Source organism: Erythrolamprus reginae, chromosome Z (genome assembly GCF_031021105.1).
Source record: "Erythrolamprus reginae isolate rEryReg1 chromosome Z, rEryReg1.hap1, whole genome shotgun sequence".
Lineage (NCBI taxonomy): Eukaryota > Metazoa > Chordata > Lepidosauria > Squamata > Dipsadidae > Erythrolamprus > Erythrolamprus reginae.
The window spans coordinates 142,351,680-142,373,240 of NC_091963.1; the positions used below are offsets into that span (position 1 = coordinate 142,351,680).

General features: G+C 36.6%; 1 protein-coding gene across 1 annotated transcript; it reads right to left on the reverse strand.

The window, feature by feature from the left end:
• Nucleotides 1–2,380: 2,380 nt before the first annotated feature.
• On the reverse strand, nucleotides 2,381–17,837 carry LOC139153582 (vomeronasal type-2 receptor 26-like). The gene is made up of 5 exons (XM_070727705.1): nucleotides 17,532–17,837; nucleotides 11,159–12,013; nucleotides 10,134–10,361; nucleotides 3,414–3,540; nucleotides 2,381–3,276 (listed from the first exon to the last, which is right to left on the reverse strand). Exons 1-5 carry the CDS (start codon nucleotides 17,835–17,837, stop codon nucleotides 2,381–2,383), a joined length of 2,412 nt encoding a protein of 803 aa, XP_070583806.1.
• Between the last annotated feature and the right edge of the window lie 3,724 nt (nucleotides 17,838–21,561).

Here is a 21,561-nt window from a genome sequence, read left to right on the forward strand (position 1 = left end):
CAGCTCCTCTTACTAGTAGCACATGTGCTAAGCTGAACAGTTGGTTGCTTTCTGGATCCTTAATGTCTCTGCTTGATTGTATGCTGCCAGGATCAAGATGGGCTGATGGGGGGGAGTGTACATTGCCCAGGATTGAGGTGGGAGTGAGTGAGTGAGCCAGGAGGGATAGAGAGGGGAGGAAGGCATGGTGGAGACCATCAAAACACAGAGAGTCACAGACAGAGTAGCAAAAAAAGTGTTTTATTGGGGTTACATTCATGCCAGTGCAGCAGCAACTCGAGGCAAGCCACGCTTCTGCAACGCATGGGGCATTGGGGGGGGGGGAGTTTTGTCTGGCTGGCACCACTGCTTCTCATTTTCCTAATCAGCACTGTTTTAAAGAGGGAGGAAACTGTTGAGAACTCAGACCACCCAGAGGGATCTGGGTGAGATGAGTCTCACCTAATTCGGCTATGGGGTTTTTTTTCCTTTCTAGACCAGCTCCAAGCAAGCAGTGCAGGCAGTACTTCTGAAGTTTGTGCAGCACTTCCTTGGAGCTGGCCTGGAAAGGATAAAAGTCTCTGGTGGGGAGGTAGGGAAACCCCAGTATATTGCTCCTGCTGCCCCCACCCTTTTGTGCTTGGAGTGAGATGGCAGTTCTCACTTTGCCACTTGCCCAGAAGCTGCAGTAAGTGGTAAGAGGCTTCAGCTTCTCCCTTAGAAGAAGTCTAAAGCACCAACATTTGCTGGCATGAATGGTTATGCTGGATGCCACCCGGAAAGTCAGGCTGGCAGGAGGATGAGGAGCAGTGGCGGCAGGTAATTCATGCTGGCAAAGTTTGGAGCAGGAGGCTTTCCAGTCCCAAAACAGGCAGGGGGGGCATATGCAGGTGGCATATGTGTGCAAAATGCACTTGCACATGGGGGTAATCAAGCATGCATGTGCAGGTGTGGCGTGCTTTACATTGTGGGTGCCGGCAAACATGCATGATATCGTGGGCACACACACATACACACTTTTGGCACTCAACCAAAAAAAGATTTGAGATCACTGGTGTATGCTCTCCTGCTTGAGTGTGAGGTTGAATTAGAGGGCCTACAAGGTCCCTTCCAACTGTGTTAATCTGTTAAATTTGTTAAACTTTTGATCCATATTCTGAAAGTATAATAAACTGGGTCATAATATTTTTTTCCAGGTTCTTGATTGTCATGAGCCTCCATATGATCAAACCATGTGATCTAAAATGTCCTTTGGTTGTTTTCAGTTTTCTATGGGGTTATACATGTCAGGCATTAAAAATATCTAGGTAATATCATAATGCAGAATGTAGGCCTCAGTTTAGAATGCTGAGTCATTCTGAGGCAGTTGAGCGTGCAGCATCCTAGTAATTATGTGAAAAGTATTTAACTAGACAAGAGGTCTTTGCTCTTTCTCTCTGTCTGTTCGCTGTTAGCTGTGTGCTGTTGCTGTTCATGAGAAATGTACTTTGAAGAATCCATAATGCTGTATAAGTTGTTCCTGTGAGTTATTAAACTAAGATAATTGTAGCGAGGTACTAGTAAGAGACTAGTTTATTGTATGTATAGTATAGATAGTAGTAGTAGTAGTAGTAGTAGTAGTAGTAGTAGTAGTAGTAGAAGTATAAAGAAATAAATATATTTTTCCACAACTTTCTACTGCTGCTATGTTTCATTGAAGACTTCAACTCCTCTACTGGTCTGTGGCTGGCTGGTTGAGTTGGTGGACTGCTGGACTGGTTTGCTGCTTGGGCACAAGCAGGCTAGTTTCTGCAAATGCAGCTCTGATAATACAGGGGATATGAGCCCTGATGGTGCAGTGGTTAGAGTGCAGTACTGCAGGCTATTTATGATTGACAGCTGCCTGCAATTTGGCAGTTCAAATATCACCAGGCTCAAGATTGACCAAGCCTTCCATTTTTTTGAGGTCGGTAAAATGAGGACCCAAACTGTTGGGGACAATATGCTGACTTGGTAAACAGCTTAGAGTGGGCTATAAATCACTGTAAAGCAGTATATAAGTCTAAGTGTGATTACTATTGTTATTATGTAGGGATCATAACTGCCTCTATGGTCAAAAGAGAAAATACAAATCCTAAGTGCTTATCTCAGCTGGCCAGCTTTTGGATTGCATAATCTTCTGTCCTATCCTTTTTATCTTTAGAGACATGTCTGTCATTATTCATTTAGATTTGGATTTAATTGGATTTGTATGTCGCCCCTCTCCGAGGACTCGGGGTGGCTCACAACATGTACAGAAAAAACAGGATGTAGGAGAAGTACATTTCGAGAATCAAAGAAAATTGAATTCTACTGTGCTATAGATACTTTGAGAGGGAAGGCTGCATTGAATCTATGAGCAAATTGAACTTCATATTCAGGATTATTTTTTTATTAAGTGTCCCTTTGTATTCAAATCAGGTCTCATAATAATGATATAGCACTTGGGGGAAAATATGCAGCCCAGTAATCCAGCTGCTGAAGCCAAAATAGAGAAGATTTCCACAGCCACCATATATTTTCCCTTTGTACTCAAATAGGTTGGAACAAATGATATCCAGACACTACAAAAAACCAACATGCTGAAGGTGATAAATTTGGCTTCATTAAAGCTATCTGGTAATTTCCTAGCTAAGAAGGCTACTGTGAGACTGACAGAAGTCAAGAGGCCCAGAAAACTAAGAACAATATAAAACATTGTTGTTGAACCTTCATTACATTCTAGGACTATTTCTCCAGCTATAGAATGCATGTCAAAATCTGGAAATGGGGGAGAAATTGTCAGCCACACCATACAAATGGTAAATTGTGCCAAGGAGCAAAATAGGACAATAGAAAAAGCCAGCTTATTCCCTACCCATTTCCTAATTTTGGAACCTGGCCTAGTGGCCATGAAAGCAAGAACAACAATGATTGTTTTCCCTAATATGCAAGAAAGGGCTATAGCGAATATGATGCCAAAAGCAGTTTGTCGCATGAAACATTTTGCTTGGTTAGGTTGCCCAATGAAGAGCAAACTGGAAAGGAATGACATCAGGAGAGCAATGAGAATAATGTAGGTGAGGCTCCTGTTGTTGGCTTTAACAATGGGGGTGTCCCGCTGTTTAATGAAAATCCCCAGCACCACAGCTGTCACGAAAGAAAAGAAAAGATTAACAATGGCCAAGGTGATTCCCAATGGCTCATTGTAAGACAGGAAAGTTGTTGTTTTTAGAATACAAAGATTTTGAGCCTTGTTTGGGTACTGGTCTTTTGAACATTGAAAGCAGTCAACTGCATCTGAAAAGAAACCAAAACATCATGGTTAATTTCCAGATTCGATCTCCACATTAGAAGTCAGTTGTAGAAAGTTTGGAATTTAGTATTTTGAATCACAATAAAGAAGAATGAATATTTTTGCACAACACAGATCTTACCCATCTGGTTTGAAATTTTTCCTTTTGCACATGGAAGGCAATTATAACAGCAAAATTGCTTCCCTTCTATTCTCATCTTCCGGGATCCAGAATAGCAATTGTCATTGCATACAGAAAGAGGTACAATCTATCAAGAGATAAAACCAGGATTTATTAAAACAATGTATTCATACAAATGAATGTCAAGTCTCTTTTTAAAAGCCTGCAATGAGGGACCACCCATAACCCCTGAAGTTAAGCTTTTGATTTTTCTCATTCAGAAAATGTCTCCTTAGTTCTAGATTGCTTTTGTCCTTGGAAGGTTTCTATCCATGTTTTCTTGTTTTGCCTTCTGGTGCTGTGGAAAATAAGTTTAAGCATTTCACCATTCCACTGCTGAAGACCACCCAAGTTCATAACAATAATAACAAACAACAACAACAATAATAATAGCAATAGCAATAACAATAACAACAACAATAACAACAACAATAACAATAACAATAACAATAACAATAATACCATGAAACTGAGACAACTGGTTATTTTAAAAAGTATTTGTGATGATCCATCCAAAGCTAACCTATTCAACTCTTTCTTTGGCTCTGTCTTTGTTAACAGTAATGGTTCATCCCCCATCTTTGCAAATTGCACCTCAAACTCTCTCAACAGCCTAACCCAAATTTACTGCACTGTAGACTGCTTTGAAAAAGTAATCCGTGACCTCAAACCTTCCCTATCAGTCGGACCAGACAGTTTTTGTGTATACTTCCTAAAAAAGCTTTCTTCTGCTATAGCTGAACCTCTAAGCAAGATTTCGGCATTATTCCCTGTTCTAAGACTTCATTAAATATAATTAATAGTATTTCCCCTAGTGTCTCTTTTAGTTCTTTATAGAGTTCACCTGGTATACCATCAGGGCCTGGTATTTTGTTATTTTTTTTTATTCAGTATTTCGTTTTCCAATTCCGTTAACGTTATTTTCTTATTTAATATTGTTCTGTCTGACTCTGATATCTCTTCTAATTTTGCTTTTTCTAAGTATGTGTTTAATTGTTCTTCTTTTATCTCCTCTTTTTGATATAGTTCTGTATAATGTTTAACCGCAATTTTCTTTTTTGCTTCCATTGTGTATTGACTATCTCCATTTTTGTCTTCTAATCTTTGTATATATCGTTCTTCTCCTTCTTTTTTAAATTTGTATGCCAACCACCTGCCCATTTTATTTGCATTTTCAAATTGATTTTGTTTGGCTATCCTAATTTTACCAGCAATTTCATCTTGTATTAATAAGTTAATATTATGTTTTACTTTATCCCTTTCTTTTCTTAATTTCTCATTTTGTAGGTCTTTTTGCATTTCTATTTCTAAGTGTTTTATTTTATTTTTATAGTCATACAATGTTTTATCTATAGATTTCTTTACTTTAGCTGAATATGCTATTGTTAGCCCTCTTATATATGCTTTCTTAGTGTCCCAGATGTTCTGGATTGTAGTATCATTGTTCAAATTGTCCTGAAAAAATAATTTGAGTTCTTGTTTAATATAATTAATGTCATTTTGTTCTTTAGTCAATGTTATAAAATATTTATGAAAATATTGGCAAATAGACTAGAAAATATTTTACCAAAAATAATTGAAGAGGATCAATACGGATTTGTGAAGCAAAGGAAAATAAGCGAACCGATTAGAAATGTAATAAATGTGATGCATCATGCTACTGTCACTAAAAGGAAATTGGGAGTTTTGAAATTAGATGTTTATAAAGCTTTTGATAAAGTTAACCATAGCTATTTATATAAATTATGTAAGGAACTAAATATGGGGGATAAATTTTGTGAAACTATAAAAGAGATTTATAAAGGGAATGAAGCATATATAAGAGTGAATGGACAAAGAACGCAGAGAATTAAAATATTAAACGGCACCAAGCAGGGATGTCCTTTATCTCCAAAATTATTTGTAATAGCAATAGAGATCTTAGCTAATAAGATAAGACAAGATAACACCTGGGCAGGATAGAGAATTGGGGAATTAGAAATGAAAATAAACTTATTTGCAGATGATGCAATTATATTGAGCCAGACCCCGATGGAGATGATTAAAGGTATAAGAAATATTTTACAAGAGTTTAAACAGGAATCAGGACTGTCGGTTAATATGGAAAAATCCGAGATTATGTTTTTAAATACAGGTCCGAGAGAGCAGATAGAAATTAGGAAAGAATCAGGGTTAAAATTAGGACTAAAAAAATTTAAATATTTAGGAATTTGGTTATTGAGAAACCCAGCGAAAATTGAGGAGGTGAATTATAGATTAATATGGAGGAAAATGTTGAAACAGATGAGGAGCTGGAAAGAGAAAAAGCTAAGGAGAATCTCTAAAATAAGTGCTTTAAAAATGATGATAGTTCCCAAAATGATGTACCTATTTCAGGTGCTGTCAGGGGTGCTATCAACATTTAAGTTTAAAGAGTGGGACAAAAAACTTAATTAATGGATTGAAAAAGATAAGAGACTAAGAATAAGGAAAAAGTGGTTAATTGCAAATGAAAAAGAGGGGGGATGGGAGTTCTTTGTTTGGAGCTGTATAGGGAAGCTTTTTAAATGGAAAGGTTAATGGAGTTGCAACTATGTGAAAACAAATGGGTGAAATTGGAAAAACAGATAAACGGGATGAAGAATAGAGAATTAATTTTTATAAAGTGGAACAGGAGCGACTTAGGTAAATTAATAGGTCCCATGAAAGGGACTATGGAAATTTGGAAAAAATGGCAGGGGAAAATAGGATTATATAAATTTAAACTGTCATTGCTTTATGTAATAAATAGAGATAATGAAACAAATTTGAATAGGGTTATAGCAGAGTTGAAGAGAAGAGGGATAACTAAAATAGAACAGTTATATGAGAAGGATGGCAGGCCAAGTAGAAATCATATAGAATGGTCGTTAGGTAAGGAAAGATGGCTACAAATAAATGCAATATGTAAATATCTCAATGAAAGGGAGAATAAAGAAGTAGTATTGAGGGAGGAGACAGGGTTAGAGAAAATAATAAGAGAAAAAAGTGAGGGTATAAAGGTGCAAGCAACCAATATATATAAGCTGTTAGTGCAGTCAGATGGGGACACCATTCAAGGATTGACTAAATGATGGCAAAATGAGATACAAGTAGAGGTACAAGAGATGGAAAATACAGTAGAAAATATAAGGAAAATTAAGAATACAAGAATTAGGGAAATGAGAAGGACAATATTACCTAAGTGGTATTATACTTCCATTCAACTCGCACACTTTCAACAGAAGGTTAGGGTAATTGTTGGCACAGCTGTCAAGATAAAGGAGTGTTTATGCATATGATTTGGGAATGCCCCATAGTGCAGGATTTTTGGCAAAAAGTGCAAGAGGACATAAATAGAATGTTAAATATTCAATGGACAATCACTAAGGAAATGGCAGTATTAGTTAAAAGCAAAGAATTTAGAGAAATAAAACAAGCAGCAATAGAAAGTGCTCAGGCGGTAATAGTTTTGGGTTGGAAGGATGCGACAAAATGGACAATCAAAATTGGTACAGGTACATGGTGGACCATATTCAATTTGAAATGATGGATAAAAGGATAAATTTGGATAATGAAACTGAATTGAAACAACTAATTGGACGGTGGGACAAAGTAAGAAGATATATGATGAGTAGAATCCGAGACCAAGCTACAAGAAATAAATTGGAATCACTCTATAATATGTAAATAGATAATTTGCTGTTGGCCTAAAGTGGGTTATATAAGAAACACCCCCGATATGGTGGTGGGATATGTGTGTGTGTCGGGGTGGTGGGCATTTTTCACTATGCACTGTTTTTTGTTGTGTGTATATTAAACTTGTTAAAAATCAATTTAAAAATTTTTTTTTTAAAAGAAAACAATAAACATTGACAAAATCATGATCTATCAGTTGCAAAAGCCCACCTTACCTGGATATACATGCATTATATGAAAATACATCACAGTCCCAGATGCTTGGGAAATGTTTGAGTTGTGATATTGTGATACAAAATCCAGCACATCAATCTCGTTTGCTGTGTATTACTGTTTTTGTGACAATAACAATTATGATGACAATGACAATAACAATAACAATAATAATGCCAACTCAGAAAGCTCAAATTGCCCAAGGAGCTCCTGATACAGTTCTTTAGAGCAATTATTGATTCTGTCATCTGCACCTCTATAACATTCTAGTTTGGTCTTTGACCATACAAGACAAACATATTGCTACCAACCTGCCTTCCATTGAAGACTTGTATACCACATGAGTCAAAAAGAGGGTTGTGAAAATATTTACAGACCCCCCACATCCCCACAAACTGTTTCAACTCCTACTCACACAACAATGCTATAGAATACTGCACATCAAGACAACTAGAAACAAGAGGAGGCTAAAATTTATGAAAAATGTTTACAGGATTTGGCTATGTCTATTATAATGAAAAAGAAGGACTATGGGTTATATAATAGCAGTGTTCCAATATTTGAAGGTTCCAACAAATACAAGCGTGTCGAACTGTTTTCCAAAGCACCAAAAGGCAAGATGAAAAACAATGGATAGAAACTAACCAAGGAGATAAGCAATCAAGAACTAAGGAGAAATATCCTAACAATAAGAGTAATTAACCAATAGGACATCATGCTTTCTGAAGTTGTGGGTTCTCTGGTATAGGTATAGGTCTCCCCTAGTTGGATTAAAAGACCTCCAAGGTTGTTTCCAACTTTATTATTCTATGTACTATGTTCAAAAGAACAACACATGAAGAGTTCAAGTTGACTAGTTCAATATGTTCTACTAGTTGAAATGATTGGAGACCTCCAAGATCCCTTCCAGCTCTATTCCGATTGATTGATTGATTGATTGATTGATTAACTGATTATTTTATGGCAATACTACCAGAGAGTTTAATAGACAAATTGATATATTTCAATTTATAACTGAATATTATTATTCTGTGAATTATATGATAAATAACTTTAATTACTTTAGCAAGTTTCAAAGATATACATATGCATATGTATACGCGCACACATACACACACATATAAAGAATTGTCCTAAAAATGCAAGTTCCAAGTATAGTTATCAATAAAGAGGTAGTAGCCATCATGATCTCCAGAATGTTTAATTTTTTATTTAAAACTATTAAAACTACTAAGCTTTCATCAGTCCCTAATGACTTCATCAGAGTGTAAAATCCCCATTGAAGAGATGCTTGCTTTTATGTGATGCCACTCAATTTAGTCATTGCACGCATAATAGGCCCACACTCTTTCTTCCCTCCTAATTAAATTAACTTTATTGTTTCTGCCTTAGTCATGCTGACAGATGACAATGGGACTTCTGTTCCCTCTTTCTGTTTCCTCTTTGTGTATTGCCTCTTTCTCTACTGTGTGTGTGTGTGTGTAAAGCAGGGCTATCAGGCATTGCTTTGAAGGTACTTCTCCCTGCTCTCTCTCTCTCATTGTCATTCCTCTTCTCCTTAGACACACATTGTCTCCTCTAAAATGATCTTCTGTTGGGTCTGTGTTGCTCTTCTCTCTCTCTTTCTCACACACACACACACAGAGAAAGAGAGAAAGACCCTCTCTCTCATTCTGCTGCTCTTCTAGCATGCTCTCTAGCACTCAGTTAGGGACAATCACACTTTCATTGGGCCAATCTCTATGCCTAAGGGGGAGAATTTGCCCCCGATTTCCATTCTGTTCCCCTTAAGTCCTTTCTGGTGTCTTAATGCCTGGTATGCTTGTGATATATCGATATGTCTATTCAAACAACAACTTGCTTAATAGTTTTAGTAGTTTTAAATATTTTTTTTAATGCTTTGGAGATTTGTTGGATTTTTATGTTATTTATGGTTATAAGTGATGTTCTTCACTTCATACAGCAGAGACTCTTCATAGCAGAACCGTGGTACTATGTATATTGGGGTACAAATACAATGACTCCAATATAAATCTTATGCTTTTATTTCTTCTTTTCTCATTGAACTGGTTTCATATTTACAGAAATAAACAACTTGACAGTATAACAATATTTCTCTATACAGCTGCTTTCTATGATACAGATTCACCAACAGTCAGCATATGAATCCCAAGAATTCTATCTTCCAACTGCCACAACTGACCACATGCCAGTATGCAAATTAGCTTTCTCTCAACATTCCATCCCCTTTTTCCATGCTATATGCTAACAAGATTGTGATAGCTACTGCCACTTTATCGATGTGTGTATATGTGTGTGTGTGTGTGTGTGTTTTCATAGATTTTCAAGGGTATAGGTGTATAAGTCTTGGCATATTTGGGTCTTTTCCTATGTAAGATCTTGGCAACATTTCAATGAGATCCCACTTGTCATCTTCAGGCTGGAGGTTTTTTGGCTTCATGCTAGGGCAAACAAAGAATGGTCAGAGCTGCCATCTTTCTATAAATATTAAATTCTGCTAAAACCATAAATACTTAATGAGGATATATTGCTAAATTATTTTTCTATACAGAGATCTTTTGTATTTCAAATTCTCTGGTCATTATTTCTTCATCTTCTCAATTTTTGGTCTGACAACTTTAAGGGTAACAATCATTCAAATCAATAATTTTGAAAATAAGAAGGGAAGGGGGAAAATACACAGTTTGAAATCTGAACCGGAAAATCAATCAATCAATCAATCAAACAATCAATCAAATAATAAATAAATACCTGGTTAAACTTGGCGGGCCAGATAATGTCTTGTGCAGAAATGGTTAATAGCTTATCCGGAGAAGCTATTGGATCGATCTTTCCAACTTTGACTTTAACAAAGGTGTCATTTGGAAACGTGACCCAGTTGATAATGTCAAATCCACTTTCTAAATCCCCATTTTCCTTAAAGGAAATTTTCTCTCCTGCAGTGTTATTAAATGACATGGTTCTCAAATAGTGATGTAACTAAAATGAAGAAAAGGTTGGTAATTAAAAAGCAGGGAAGGGAAGGGAAACAAGGAGAAAGAAAAAAGGGAGGGGGGACATCAATTTCAATGGCATTAAGTCAAAGGTGGGCTCCTCATAGTTTTCACTGGATCTAAAAAATTGGTAGTAAACTTGTAGTGATGTTACAGAATCGGTTCTGTGATCCATGGATTCCATCATCTTTTTTTGGGGGGGTAATTTTTGATGGTTTGGGCTTCTGCACATGTTCAGAAGCTGAATTTTTGGCACTGTACATGTGCCACAATCTTGGGGTGGGCTTTTTTGTTTTCTTGGCTATTTTTAATTTGCTTTTGCTTTTGCACATGTGACATGACCAAGTTTTTGGCATTGTGCACAAGCGCAGCCACATAGAATACAATGCGCGTGCAGGCAGTGATGCATCAGGAAGTGAACTGCTGGCAAGGTAAGTTAGAACCCACCCCTATATTAAGTTATGGATATTTATTTAATACAATTGGGTTCACCAATGGAATTATTGACCTCTGATCCATATTTCTCCCCTGTCATAGATATTTGGATCTATTCCAGACAGGCACAATTTTCTGCATCTTAATCATTTCCTCCATATTGTTGTATCATTATTGTAGCCTTGTTACCTATTCACAATTACAAAAGTTTCTCTAGGTCCCAAAAGGATATGAAAAACAGGGTAGCAGGATACTTAAAATCAACACTCCAGTATATTCATAACAGTAGGACAGAGCACTGCATTATAGGGAAGAGGAAAGTGAAGTGTTCATTCAATCACTTAATACCTGCCATGCCTTTTGAGTCCAAAACATTTCTCTCCCAATTTCTGCCCTTGTTCTGTATTTGGCAGAAAACATGGCTTGTAAAGCATGTGCCACAGCATAAACTGCATTGTAGATGCTGTAACTCTGCCCAGTCATGGTGATGTCAAATACAGATTTGGGTAGATTGTCCAACTTCTCTTCTCCAGTGCACAGCTTCCCAGCATTGTGATCTAACTTATTTTTAGGAAAAGAGCATTCAAAAGCCTGTTCCCAGAACACTCTCATTAAATGGTCTTCTACTTCTGACGTTGGATTTCTCATTTGAACGAATTTATTAAATCCAGAAATCTCCTTGGAAAAAACTTCAAAAGTTATAACACCATGGAAAAAGTCCATTCCCCTAGTTTTTTGAAAGGGAACGGATGTAAATTCCATCTGGGCTGGCATTATCCAAACTTTATCTTTTCTTTCAATGGGTATATCTTTAAATTCTGTAAAATAGGGTAACATTCTAAAAATGACAGTGACTTGGTTTTCACAATATAGGATAACGACGTTGACAGAGCTTTTCATGATAATAATGTACTTTTTGCCAAAATCTTCAAATGCTGCTGCAATATTATTAGAAAATATTTCCTTGGCCATCTCTTCCATGAATTCAAAACAGATACCTTGTTGGGAAAACAAAGGAACAGCATTTTGAATGAATCTGTCTCCACTTTCATTACTTTGGAGAATCAGCCCAATCCATGTCCAGCTAAAATACAACAGCAACTGGAGAATACCCAAAATCTGTTGGTCACCATCTGGGAAAAAACGATGGAAGAAAGCAGCTTCTATCTTGTCATCTCTCATAGGAGAAGATCCATATATCATCTAAATGTAGGGGGGTGGGGGTGGAGAAGGAAGGATGTGATTTTCCAAAGTGAAGCACTATTTTTATAAAAAAATATATTATTAATTCATGGTCTTTGTTATAACATTAACATAAACATTAAAGATTGTTCATAAAAATCTGATGTTCACAAATAGTAGAATTGCAAAACTAAAGGCAGATATGCATTAATTTCTTACCAAGATGGTAGAGTGGGCAAGATTGACAGCTTTAACTAAAGAGAACAATTTACCTAGTTTTGTTTGCAAAATAAAGTAATTATTGTTTAAATCTGTTATTAATTCATGGACATTGCTATAAATATTAATGCAAATATCAATAGATATTTAATCTTGTTTATAAAAATCTGATGTCTAGAAGTAATATAACTGCAAAGCTAAAGACAGAAATGCATTCGTTTGTGACGGAGATGGCAGAGATAATAAAATTGACAGCTTTAATTGAAGAGAACAATTTACCTAATTTTGTTTCCACCGAGAAACCATATCTGAATTTACACTTAAAATGAAAAAAAAATCAAACTAACTTTAGATTTTGATGATTTGATCGACTTTGTTGTTATAGAAAATGGTTTGAATTAACTGGAAATGTGGTTGTGTGTAGCTTTTTTGTATACTCTATTGTGATTTTTAAAAAATCAGTTTGAAGATATTTTTTTTTCCTTTAGCCAGTGATACCATTTGTCCCAGGCTCTGTAGAATTCTGAATCATCCCTATTTTGTAATTCCATACTTAATTTTGACATTTCAGCAGCTTCCATTACTTTAGTTAAGAGATTTAAAGTGGTTGGACTTATTTTTTGTTTCCAGAATTGTGCATATAAGATTCTGGCAGCAGTTAAGACATGGATTATGATATAAACGTTTTCTACACTAAAAAAAGACAACTGTCCAGCAAAATAATTCTGACATACAACAATCTACGAACCAACTCCCATTGTAAATACTATAAACAACTTACATAAGGCATTGATTGATACAATATAGAGATACTCGAAACATTCTGAAAGTAAACCGTCAAAACACCGATAAGTACAACAAACCTAAATTTGAGGTCGTAATATACTGAGCCGCCAGGCAAGTAGAAACATAGAAGAAACATAGAAGATTGATGGCAGAAAAAGACCTCATGGTCCATCTAGTCTGCCCTTACACTATTTCCTGTATTTTATCTTACAATGGATATATGTTTATCCCAGGCATGTTTAAATTCAGTTACTGTAGATTTACCAACCCCATCTGCTGGAAGTTTGTTCCAAGGATCTACTACTCTTTCAGTGAAATAACATTTTCTCACGTTGCTTTTGATCTTTCCCCCAACTAACTTCAGATTGTGTCCCCTTGTTCTTGTGTTCACTTTCCTATTAAAAACACTTCCCTCCTGGACCTTATTTAACCCTTTAACATATTTAAATGTTTCGATCATGTCCTCCCTTTTCCTTCTGTCCTCCAGACTATACAGATTGAGTTAATTAAGTCTTTCCTGATACGTTTTATGTGTAAGACCTTCCACGATTATGGTAGCCCGTCTTTGGACCCATTCAATTTTGTCAATATCTTTTTGTAGGTGAGGTCTCCAGAACTGAACACAGTATTCCAAATATGGTCTCACCAGTACTCTATATAGCGGGATCATAATCTCCCTCTTCCTGCTTGTTATACCTCTAGCTATGCAGCCAAGCATCCTACTTGCTTTCCCTACCATCTGACTGCACTGTTCACCCATTTTGAGACTGTCAGAAATCACCACCCCTAAATCCTTCTCTTCTGAAATTTTTGCTAACACAGAACATTGCCAATACAATACTCAGATTGAGGATTCCTTTCCCCCAAGTGCATTATTTTACATTTGGAAACATAAAACTGCAGTTTCCATTGCTTTGGCCATTTATCTAGTAAAGCTAAATCATTTACCATATTACAGATGCCTCCAGGAATATCAACCCTATTGCACACTTTAGAGTCATCCGCAAATAGGCAAACCTTCCCTACCAAACCTTCCCCTATGTCACTCACAAACATATTAAAAAGAATAGGACCCGGAACAGACCCTTGTGGCACACCGCTTGTAACCTGTCTCTGCTCAGAATACTCGCCGTTAACAATAACTCTCTGATGTCTATGCTTCAGCCAGCTGCAAATCCATTGAACTATCCAGGGATTAAGACCAATCTTCATTAATTTATCTATCAGCTCTTTATGTGGAACCATATCAAAGGCTTTGCTGAAGTCCAGATAGGCAATATCCACGGCACCACCTTGATCCAACACCTTTATGACATAGTCAAAGAAATCAATGAGATTAGTCTGACATGATTTGCCTTCAGTAAAGCCATGCTGATTTGGGTCCAATAAGTTATTGTTTTTTAGGTGCTCATTTATCCTCTTCTTGAGTAGAGTCTCCATCATTTTAACTATAACTGATGTCAAGCTAACTGGACTGTAGTTACCAGCTTCTTCTCTACTGCCCTTCTTGTGGATAGGCACAACACTGGCTATTCTCCAATCCTCAGGAACATCTCCTGTTAACAGGGATTGGTTAAACAAATCAGTCAGGGGGGTACCAATGACAGATCTGATTTCTTTAAGAACTCTGGGGTGGATGCCATCTGGACCCATTGCCTTATTTATCTTTAATCATTCAAGTTCTTCTAAGACATCAGCTTCTAAGATCACTGGAGCGGAATCCGTACAGCTGGAAGCAATGCTATATCCTCCTATAGTATTATTTTGTAAGGTGTCTTTTGAGAAAACTGAACAGAAGTAGCTATTGAAATGGTCAGCGATCTCCTTATTTCAACCAATGCATGTATTATTCCTGGTACTAAGCTTCGTGATGCTGCAGTTTTTCTTCTTATTATCACTAATATATCTGAAGAAGGTTTTATCCCCCTTCTTTGCAGATTTGGCAATTTCTTCTTCTTTTGAGGCTTTAGCAGCATATATTATCTGTTTCGCCTCCTCCTTCTCATTTTATACACCTCTCTATCAGCTATACTTCTTTATATCTCCTATAGGCAGCCTTTTTTTCATTGACTATAGCCCTTACATCATTGCTAAACCATAGCAGTTTCTTCTTCCTTTTACCTTTAGTTATTTGCCTTACATACAGTCCAGTGGCTTTTAAGATGGCTTTTTTTAATACAGTCCACTGGGTGCTCGCTCCTGCCATTTTATCCCTCCCCTTTAATTCATTATTTAAATATTCCCCCATTGAATTAAAAATTGTTTTTCTGAAATCCAGTACTTTGGTTGCAGTATAGGATTGTTCACAATCAGGTTTTACATAAAACCACAAACATAGATGGTCACTGCAACCTAAAGTTTCTCCCACCTTGATCTCTGAAACCCAATTCCCATTCATAAAAACTAAATCTAGAATATTCTCCCCTCTAGTTGGTGTCTTAACCAGTTGTTCCAGAGCTGCTCCTGTAAAGGCCTCTACTATATTCTTACTTTTGCATGTAAGGGCACTGGGGATATTCCAGTCAACATCAGGCATGTTGAAATCGCCCATAACCACAATATCTCCCTTTACTGCCATTTGGGTAATTTCATCCATCATTTGTTGTCATACATACAGCCATAGTCCCCTCTAAGCTGAGCAGTGAGCAATCGCTCACTTAAAAATCATCAACAACTCAGAGTTTTCCAAACCTGCCCAGAAGCCGAGACGGAAAGAGTGAGGGGGAAGGAGAGAGAGAGGAAGAGAGAGAAACAGATAGAAAAAAGAGAGGAAGGAAAAGAAAAAGAAAAAGAATGGGAGTAAGGAAGAGAGAAAGAAAATCAAAATCTAGTTTGAAACTAGCTCCACTATTTAAGTGGCATTTTGATATTGATAGAGTTGCCCTATTATGAGCTCACTGTTATAGACACACAGTACAGTATTTAATTTTGAAATTATCTGAGGCAAAACAGGGTGGGGTTTTTGTTTGTTTGTTTGTTTATTTATTTATTTATTTATTATTTCTGTGCTGCCCAGTCCCAAAGGGACTGCCGCTCAGACACTATACTTTTCCGCCCACCCCCCCAAAAATTAGAGGGAACACTGCATACAGCTACACTACTTAACCTCTAGGCCCTAGGGTAATCATATAGCTGATTATATTAATGGTAAATTCCTGATTATATAATTTTTAATGAACATAATTCTATAATCTTTTTCATTAACATTCTTCATTTTTTACTTCATCGGTATGGTTATATTAACTTAGAAAAGTAGAGAGTAATACATATACCACTAAACCCTCATGCCGGTTTCATCTACAAGGTTACATTTAAAAAACAACAACAACACAAATCATCAATGTGATAAATAATGTAGTGGCGACCATATGACTTAGATATGTTTAGGTACTATACTCGATTTACCACTAAATCTGAATAAAAACTAATTAAAATAGTATGATTCCTTGAATTATAAATACACGGTTAATATATTTTTATCAATTCTTTTTCTCACCATGTTTTAATAATAATATTAAGTATTCATGGATTTGAGTAAGCAATACAATTTTATTAATATTAGGGAATATTTATCTTGATATTCATATTAAAGAATGACCCTTCATTCGTTCATTTGGGCTCCGGTTTTTTTAATATATAATTTTGTCAAGCATGTATTAGATAACAGATATAGGTATAGACATACAGTTGTTAGTAATACATGAAAGGGATATGAATAAAGGGGGACATTCAGACAGGGATGGTAGGCATGTTGGTGTGCTTATGCACACCCTTTACAAACTATTTAGGAATGGGGTGAAGTCAACAATAGATAGTCTAAGGTTGCAGTTTTGGGATAGGGTTTTCCAGGCATTGACCACTCTGTTGCCAAAGTAGTATTTCCTGCAATCAAGTTTGGTGCTGTTTATCTTATGTTTGAATCTATTATGTGCTTGTGTTTTGTTGTGGTTGAACCTGAAGCAGTCATTTACAAGTAGGACATTGTAGTAAATATTGTTATGTACTATGCTTAGGTCCCATCAAAGGCAGCATAGTTCTAAATTGCCTAAGCCCAAAATTTCATGTCTGGTGGTATAAGGTATTCTGTTGTGAGTAGAGGAGTGGAGGGCTCTTCTTGTGAAATATCTATGGGCTCTCTCAATTGTATTAATGTCTGATATGCAGTGCGGATTCCAAACAGAGGAGCTGAATTCAAGAATTGGCCTAGCAAATGTTTTTTATGCTTTAGTTAACACAATATTACCAGAGAAAAAGCCATGCAAGATTAGGTTAACAACTCTTAATGTTTTTGTTTTTTTTTGGGGGGGGGGGTTGTTATAATGGGTTCTGTAGAAATGAGTACACCAAAATCTTTGACAGAATGAGGGTTGTCTACAAGGTCCATCCAGTTTGAATTTTATGTTCTGCATTTTTTTGTCAATATATAAAACAGCATTTATTGGTTGAGATTTTGAAATTGTCTAGGCTACAGATCTTCTTATGTCTCAAAGTTTTTGTCACAGCCCATGATATGTATTTCAAGAGCAAAACTTACCTGGGGCATCTTGTAGACATTTAAGATGTTTGCCATGAAGGGACAGATGTGAGAGTTAGGTCCTGCAATAACAGATACTGCCCAGTCCTTGGCATCACACTTATAATTGGAAGTGAATCGACCCCTTGATGAGAGGAGCTCCATTGAAGCCAAGTAGGTCCATCTTGCCATGAAATAACTGTTAGAGAGGTGCAGACCCAGAGTTAGGTTAAATAAAATGTGGTTGCTTTCACTGATCTCCTTCCTTGCAAAAACTAGGGCCAGGATATGTTGGTAGTTCTGCAGAAAAAATCTAAACAGATACATTAAAATCATATTTCTTTTCTTAAACAAATTTGGCATTACACATACTTTATTTGCAATTCAGATAAATTCTAAGCAGAAAAACAACAGCAACAGATTGCATAGCACCATGCAAGAATTCATGTCAATGCATTAGCACCTCAAATAATGTTCTAAAACATTATTTTTCAATGAAAGGGAAAGTGGTCTGGACAAAACAGTAATTTTTAAAGCCAGCTGTTATGATTCCTAAAAATTATTCACTAGGAAACTGGTGTATTTTATGAAGGAACATTAATAATAACCTTTTGATCTACTGTAATTCTTAGACATATTTCTAAGTCTTATAACTTTAGCTCTTCAATTTTTACCTTTTAAGGTATGTTTACCTTTCAAGAGCAAACAGAATAAAAGAGTTGAAACAGACTTTGGAAGTCTTCTAGTCCAACCCTCTGCTCAAGCAGGAAACCCTATGCCATTTCAGACAAATGGTTGTCCAGTCTCTTCTTTTTTAAAAAAAACCCAGTGTTGAAGTCCCCACAACTTCTGTAGGGAAATGGTTCTACTTGTTAACTGATCTCACTATCAGGACATTTAATCTTGCTTCTGTCCTTGATTAGCTTCCATCCCTTGCTTTTCCTCCTCCCTCATTTACAAGCAAGCTGAAGCAACAAAGTTTGGGGCTGTTAATATAGGGTTGTTATTTTTCCCCCATTCCTGCAACCATTATTTGTTCCATTATGTTCCATACAAATAATATATAGAACTCTTTTCCTGGAATCCCTTATCCTAAGAAAAATATGGAGAAGTTTCATTGGGGTAACCTTACAGTTGTACTCCGTAGCTGCTGAACAAACAAATTAAAAGTACTACATAGCACCATTGTTCTCTAATATTCAGAAGAAAATTCAACTGTTACAGGTTGGCATTCAATGAGCTATAAACAGTGTTTCAATAGTAGAGCACTGAAGATTAATTCCAGAGTAAGTTAATTTAATTTAATAGATTTATAAGCCGCCCAACTCCTTCTGCACTTTGGGCGGCATACAACAAGTAAGAAAATGAGAAAAGCCAATATAGAATTTGAACAAAAGCACTGGGGTGGCATCTGTCCTAAATATGTGTATTTGTTATTTATTTTCCAGGTAAGAAATATCAGTGGGAATCCATTTCTATTAGCTTAAGAATGAAGGAACTAACCAGCAAGAAACTAGGAGAAATAATTTGTTCTGCAAGCAATACCACTAATTAATTCAGTCCAGGCATCTTCTGAAAGAAATATATCTGGTTTGAGACATGTTAAAGCTAAAAAAAGAAACTCTTTACATGAACTCATCAACCAATTCTTCAGATGGATGTCTTGTGAAATCCACTTGATCAGATATCATGTAGAACTGAGAGAGTATCCCAGCTATCGTGAAATCTCCTGGCAGAAAATATTTGTGCTTAATAAATGGAGATTTTCCCATGGCACATGCTGTACTATGAGGAATAAGGCAAGTAACTCCTGGCAATAGGATTGCTATTACCATCGTGAAAAATATCATCTTTTGTAAGAAGAATTCCATCACCAGTTACCAACCAGTTCCACCTGCAACCATGAAACATTTTAAAAAAGAAGCTCTCATTATTGAAAATAGAATGCGTATATATTCTTTCTTAGACTATAACATTTCTAGCCCACTGGTTCCACAAATAATAGCACCTCTCTGTCTTCACCCGCTTTGGTTGGTTGTCCCTTAGACATCTCTAAGGATTTGAGAAGTTGCATTACAGAGACTATGCTGGTAATTATAAGAGAAATTGATGGATTTCTCTTATGGAATCAGTGATGCTCCTTAGAGACTTGGAGTAAGAAATAGAATAATGGAATCTATGGGCTCAGAACCAAAGGACCCATAACTGACAATTATGTATGATCTAGAAAGGGAGGGGGAGAATTAATTCCAATGAAAAAATATCTTTCAAAAATATTTTTCTAAATCTGTGGCTGATTTTCACCCTGATGAATTCTTGGACACACATTAAAAAATGACCGGTCCAAGAATCCAAAGACAAGTGGGCCCATTGCAGATTTCTACCCCTCCTTTATTCTATTGGCAGGGTCTTTAACTACTTTCACTTTTATCATAATGTTTGGTTTAAATGTCCAAAGAGTATCAGGTCTGTAAATTTCTGAAAATCCTTTGGGATTGGAGTAGTGTGTAATGCCACATAACTAAGCAAATAATAAAGAAATATCATTGGAAATAAGTTTTTAATTGGGCTACATTTACAAGGTGAATGAATGAGTCAAGGAATTTACTTGAATGAAGACAACGAGGACTTGAAAACAATATTAAGTGATTATGAACATCTAAGCAAGAAAGTCAAGGACTTGGGTGCACAAATAGTTTTTTTCATCTGTGCAGCCAAGGAAAGGACAATATCCAGTAAAAGAACAAAGAATTTTAGAAGTGAACCACTGGCTAAAGGGTTGGTGTTGCCAAAAAATGCTTTGGATTCCTAGACCATGGTCTATACAACCTCCAAGGTGGGCTTTTGAAAAGGATTGCTCCTCACAAAGATTGGGAAGAATATTTGCAGAAAATGACTGGCTCAATTTATCAAGAGGGCTTTAAACTAAAATTGAGTGAGGGAGGTGACTAGTCTTTAGGATATCCAGGACCTAATTCAAACAAAAATCCCTAGAAAGCAAGACAAATGATGAAGTAAGTAGGTATGGGAAGGAAGACAAATTCAAACATCAAAAAGAAGGCAAAGGAAACGTACCCAGAGTGAGGCATAAAAATCTCAAGTACCTATATACAAATGCACAAACATGGTGAACAAATAAGGTAAACCTAAACTATTACTACATAGGTAGATACAACATAGTTGGAATAACAGAACCTTGGTGACATGAAACCCATGACTGGAACATACTGATAGGAGGCTATAAACTCTTTAAACAAACCAGACCCCATAAAATAGGAGGTGGAGTTTCAATGTATGTAAAGGACCACTATATTACTACAGAGTTGCCTGAAACCAAAGATAAAAAAACTACTAGACTTCATATGGGTCAATATCCCCCCCCAAACAAACAAACAAACAAATAAATAAATAACAGAGCCTGTAGGACCCTGGACAGAACCCAGGTCTGGTACCTGTGTACTTGTGATAGGAAGATATTGGAGGCAACCTTAATGAACTTGTGGAGTAGGGGATGGGTGGGCAAAGAGTCCAGAGACCCACACGAAAGCACCATGGAGAGTTGACAAATTGTCAACAGAGAATGTTTGGAACCAAACCCTTGGCCAGGCCCTGGTGCAGGAACTGCAGGATGTTGATAACAGATAAATCGACCAGAGAGATCCTGCCAGCTCACACCAATCACAGAAAATCTTCCAAGTGGCCAAATATATGCAGTCCGTGGAAGGCCTTCTGGAGGACAGCATAATTTGGATACCCATTGTGCCACAGATTGAGCCGCTCAAGTGTCAGGTGGTCAGATGTAGCCAGCGTGGATTTATTATTTATTTGAGTTCTATGCCACCCAAGGATTTAGGATTGGGATGACCCCTGGGCAAGCGACCACTCTGTTGGTGGGATCCTCCACCATTGTCTTTGTTTGTCAGATGGTCACAAAAGGGGGTCATGTAACCTCAAGACACAGCAACATAAATATGAAACGGTGGCCAAGTTTTGATCATGCGATCATGGGACTGCTGCGAAGTTCGTAAGTGTGAAAAGGGGGCATAAGTCA

What these genes read in the sequence shown, in the direction of transcription:
- LOC139153582 (XM_070727705.1), bottom strand. Translation starts at nt 17,837, where the DNA reads ATGTATCTGTTTAGATTTTTTCTGCAGAACTACCAACATATCCTGGCC. An exon ending in ATGTCTACAAGATGCCCCAG is followed by an intron (nt 12,014 to 17,531) that starts GTAAGTTTTGCT and finishes CCCTACATTTAG; the next exon opens with ATGATATATGGATCTTCTCC. An exon ending in AAAAATTTCAAACCAGATGG is followed by an intron (nt 3,277 to 3,413) that starts GTAAGATCTGTG and finishes GTTTCTTTTCAG; the next exon opens with ATGCAGTTGACTGCTTTCAA.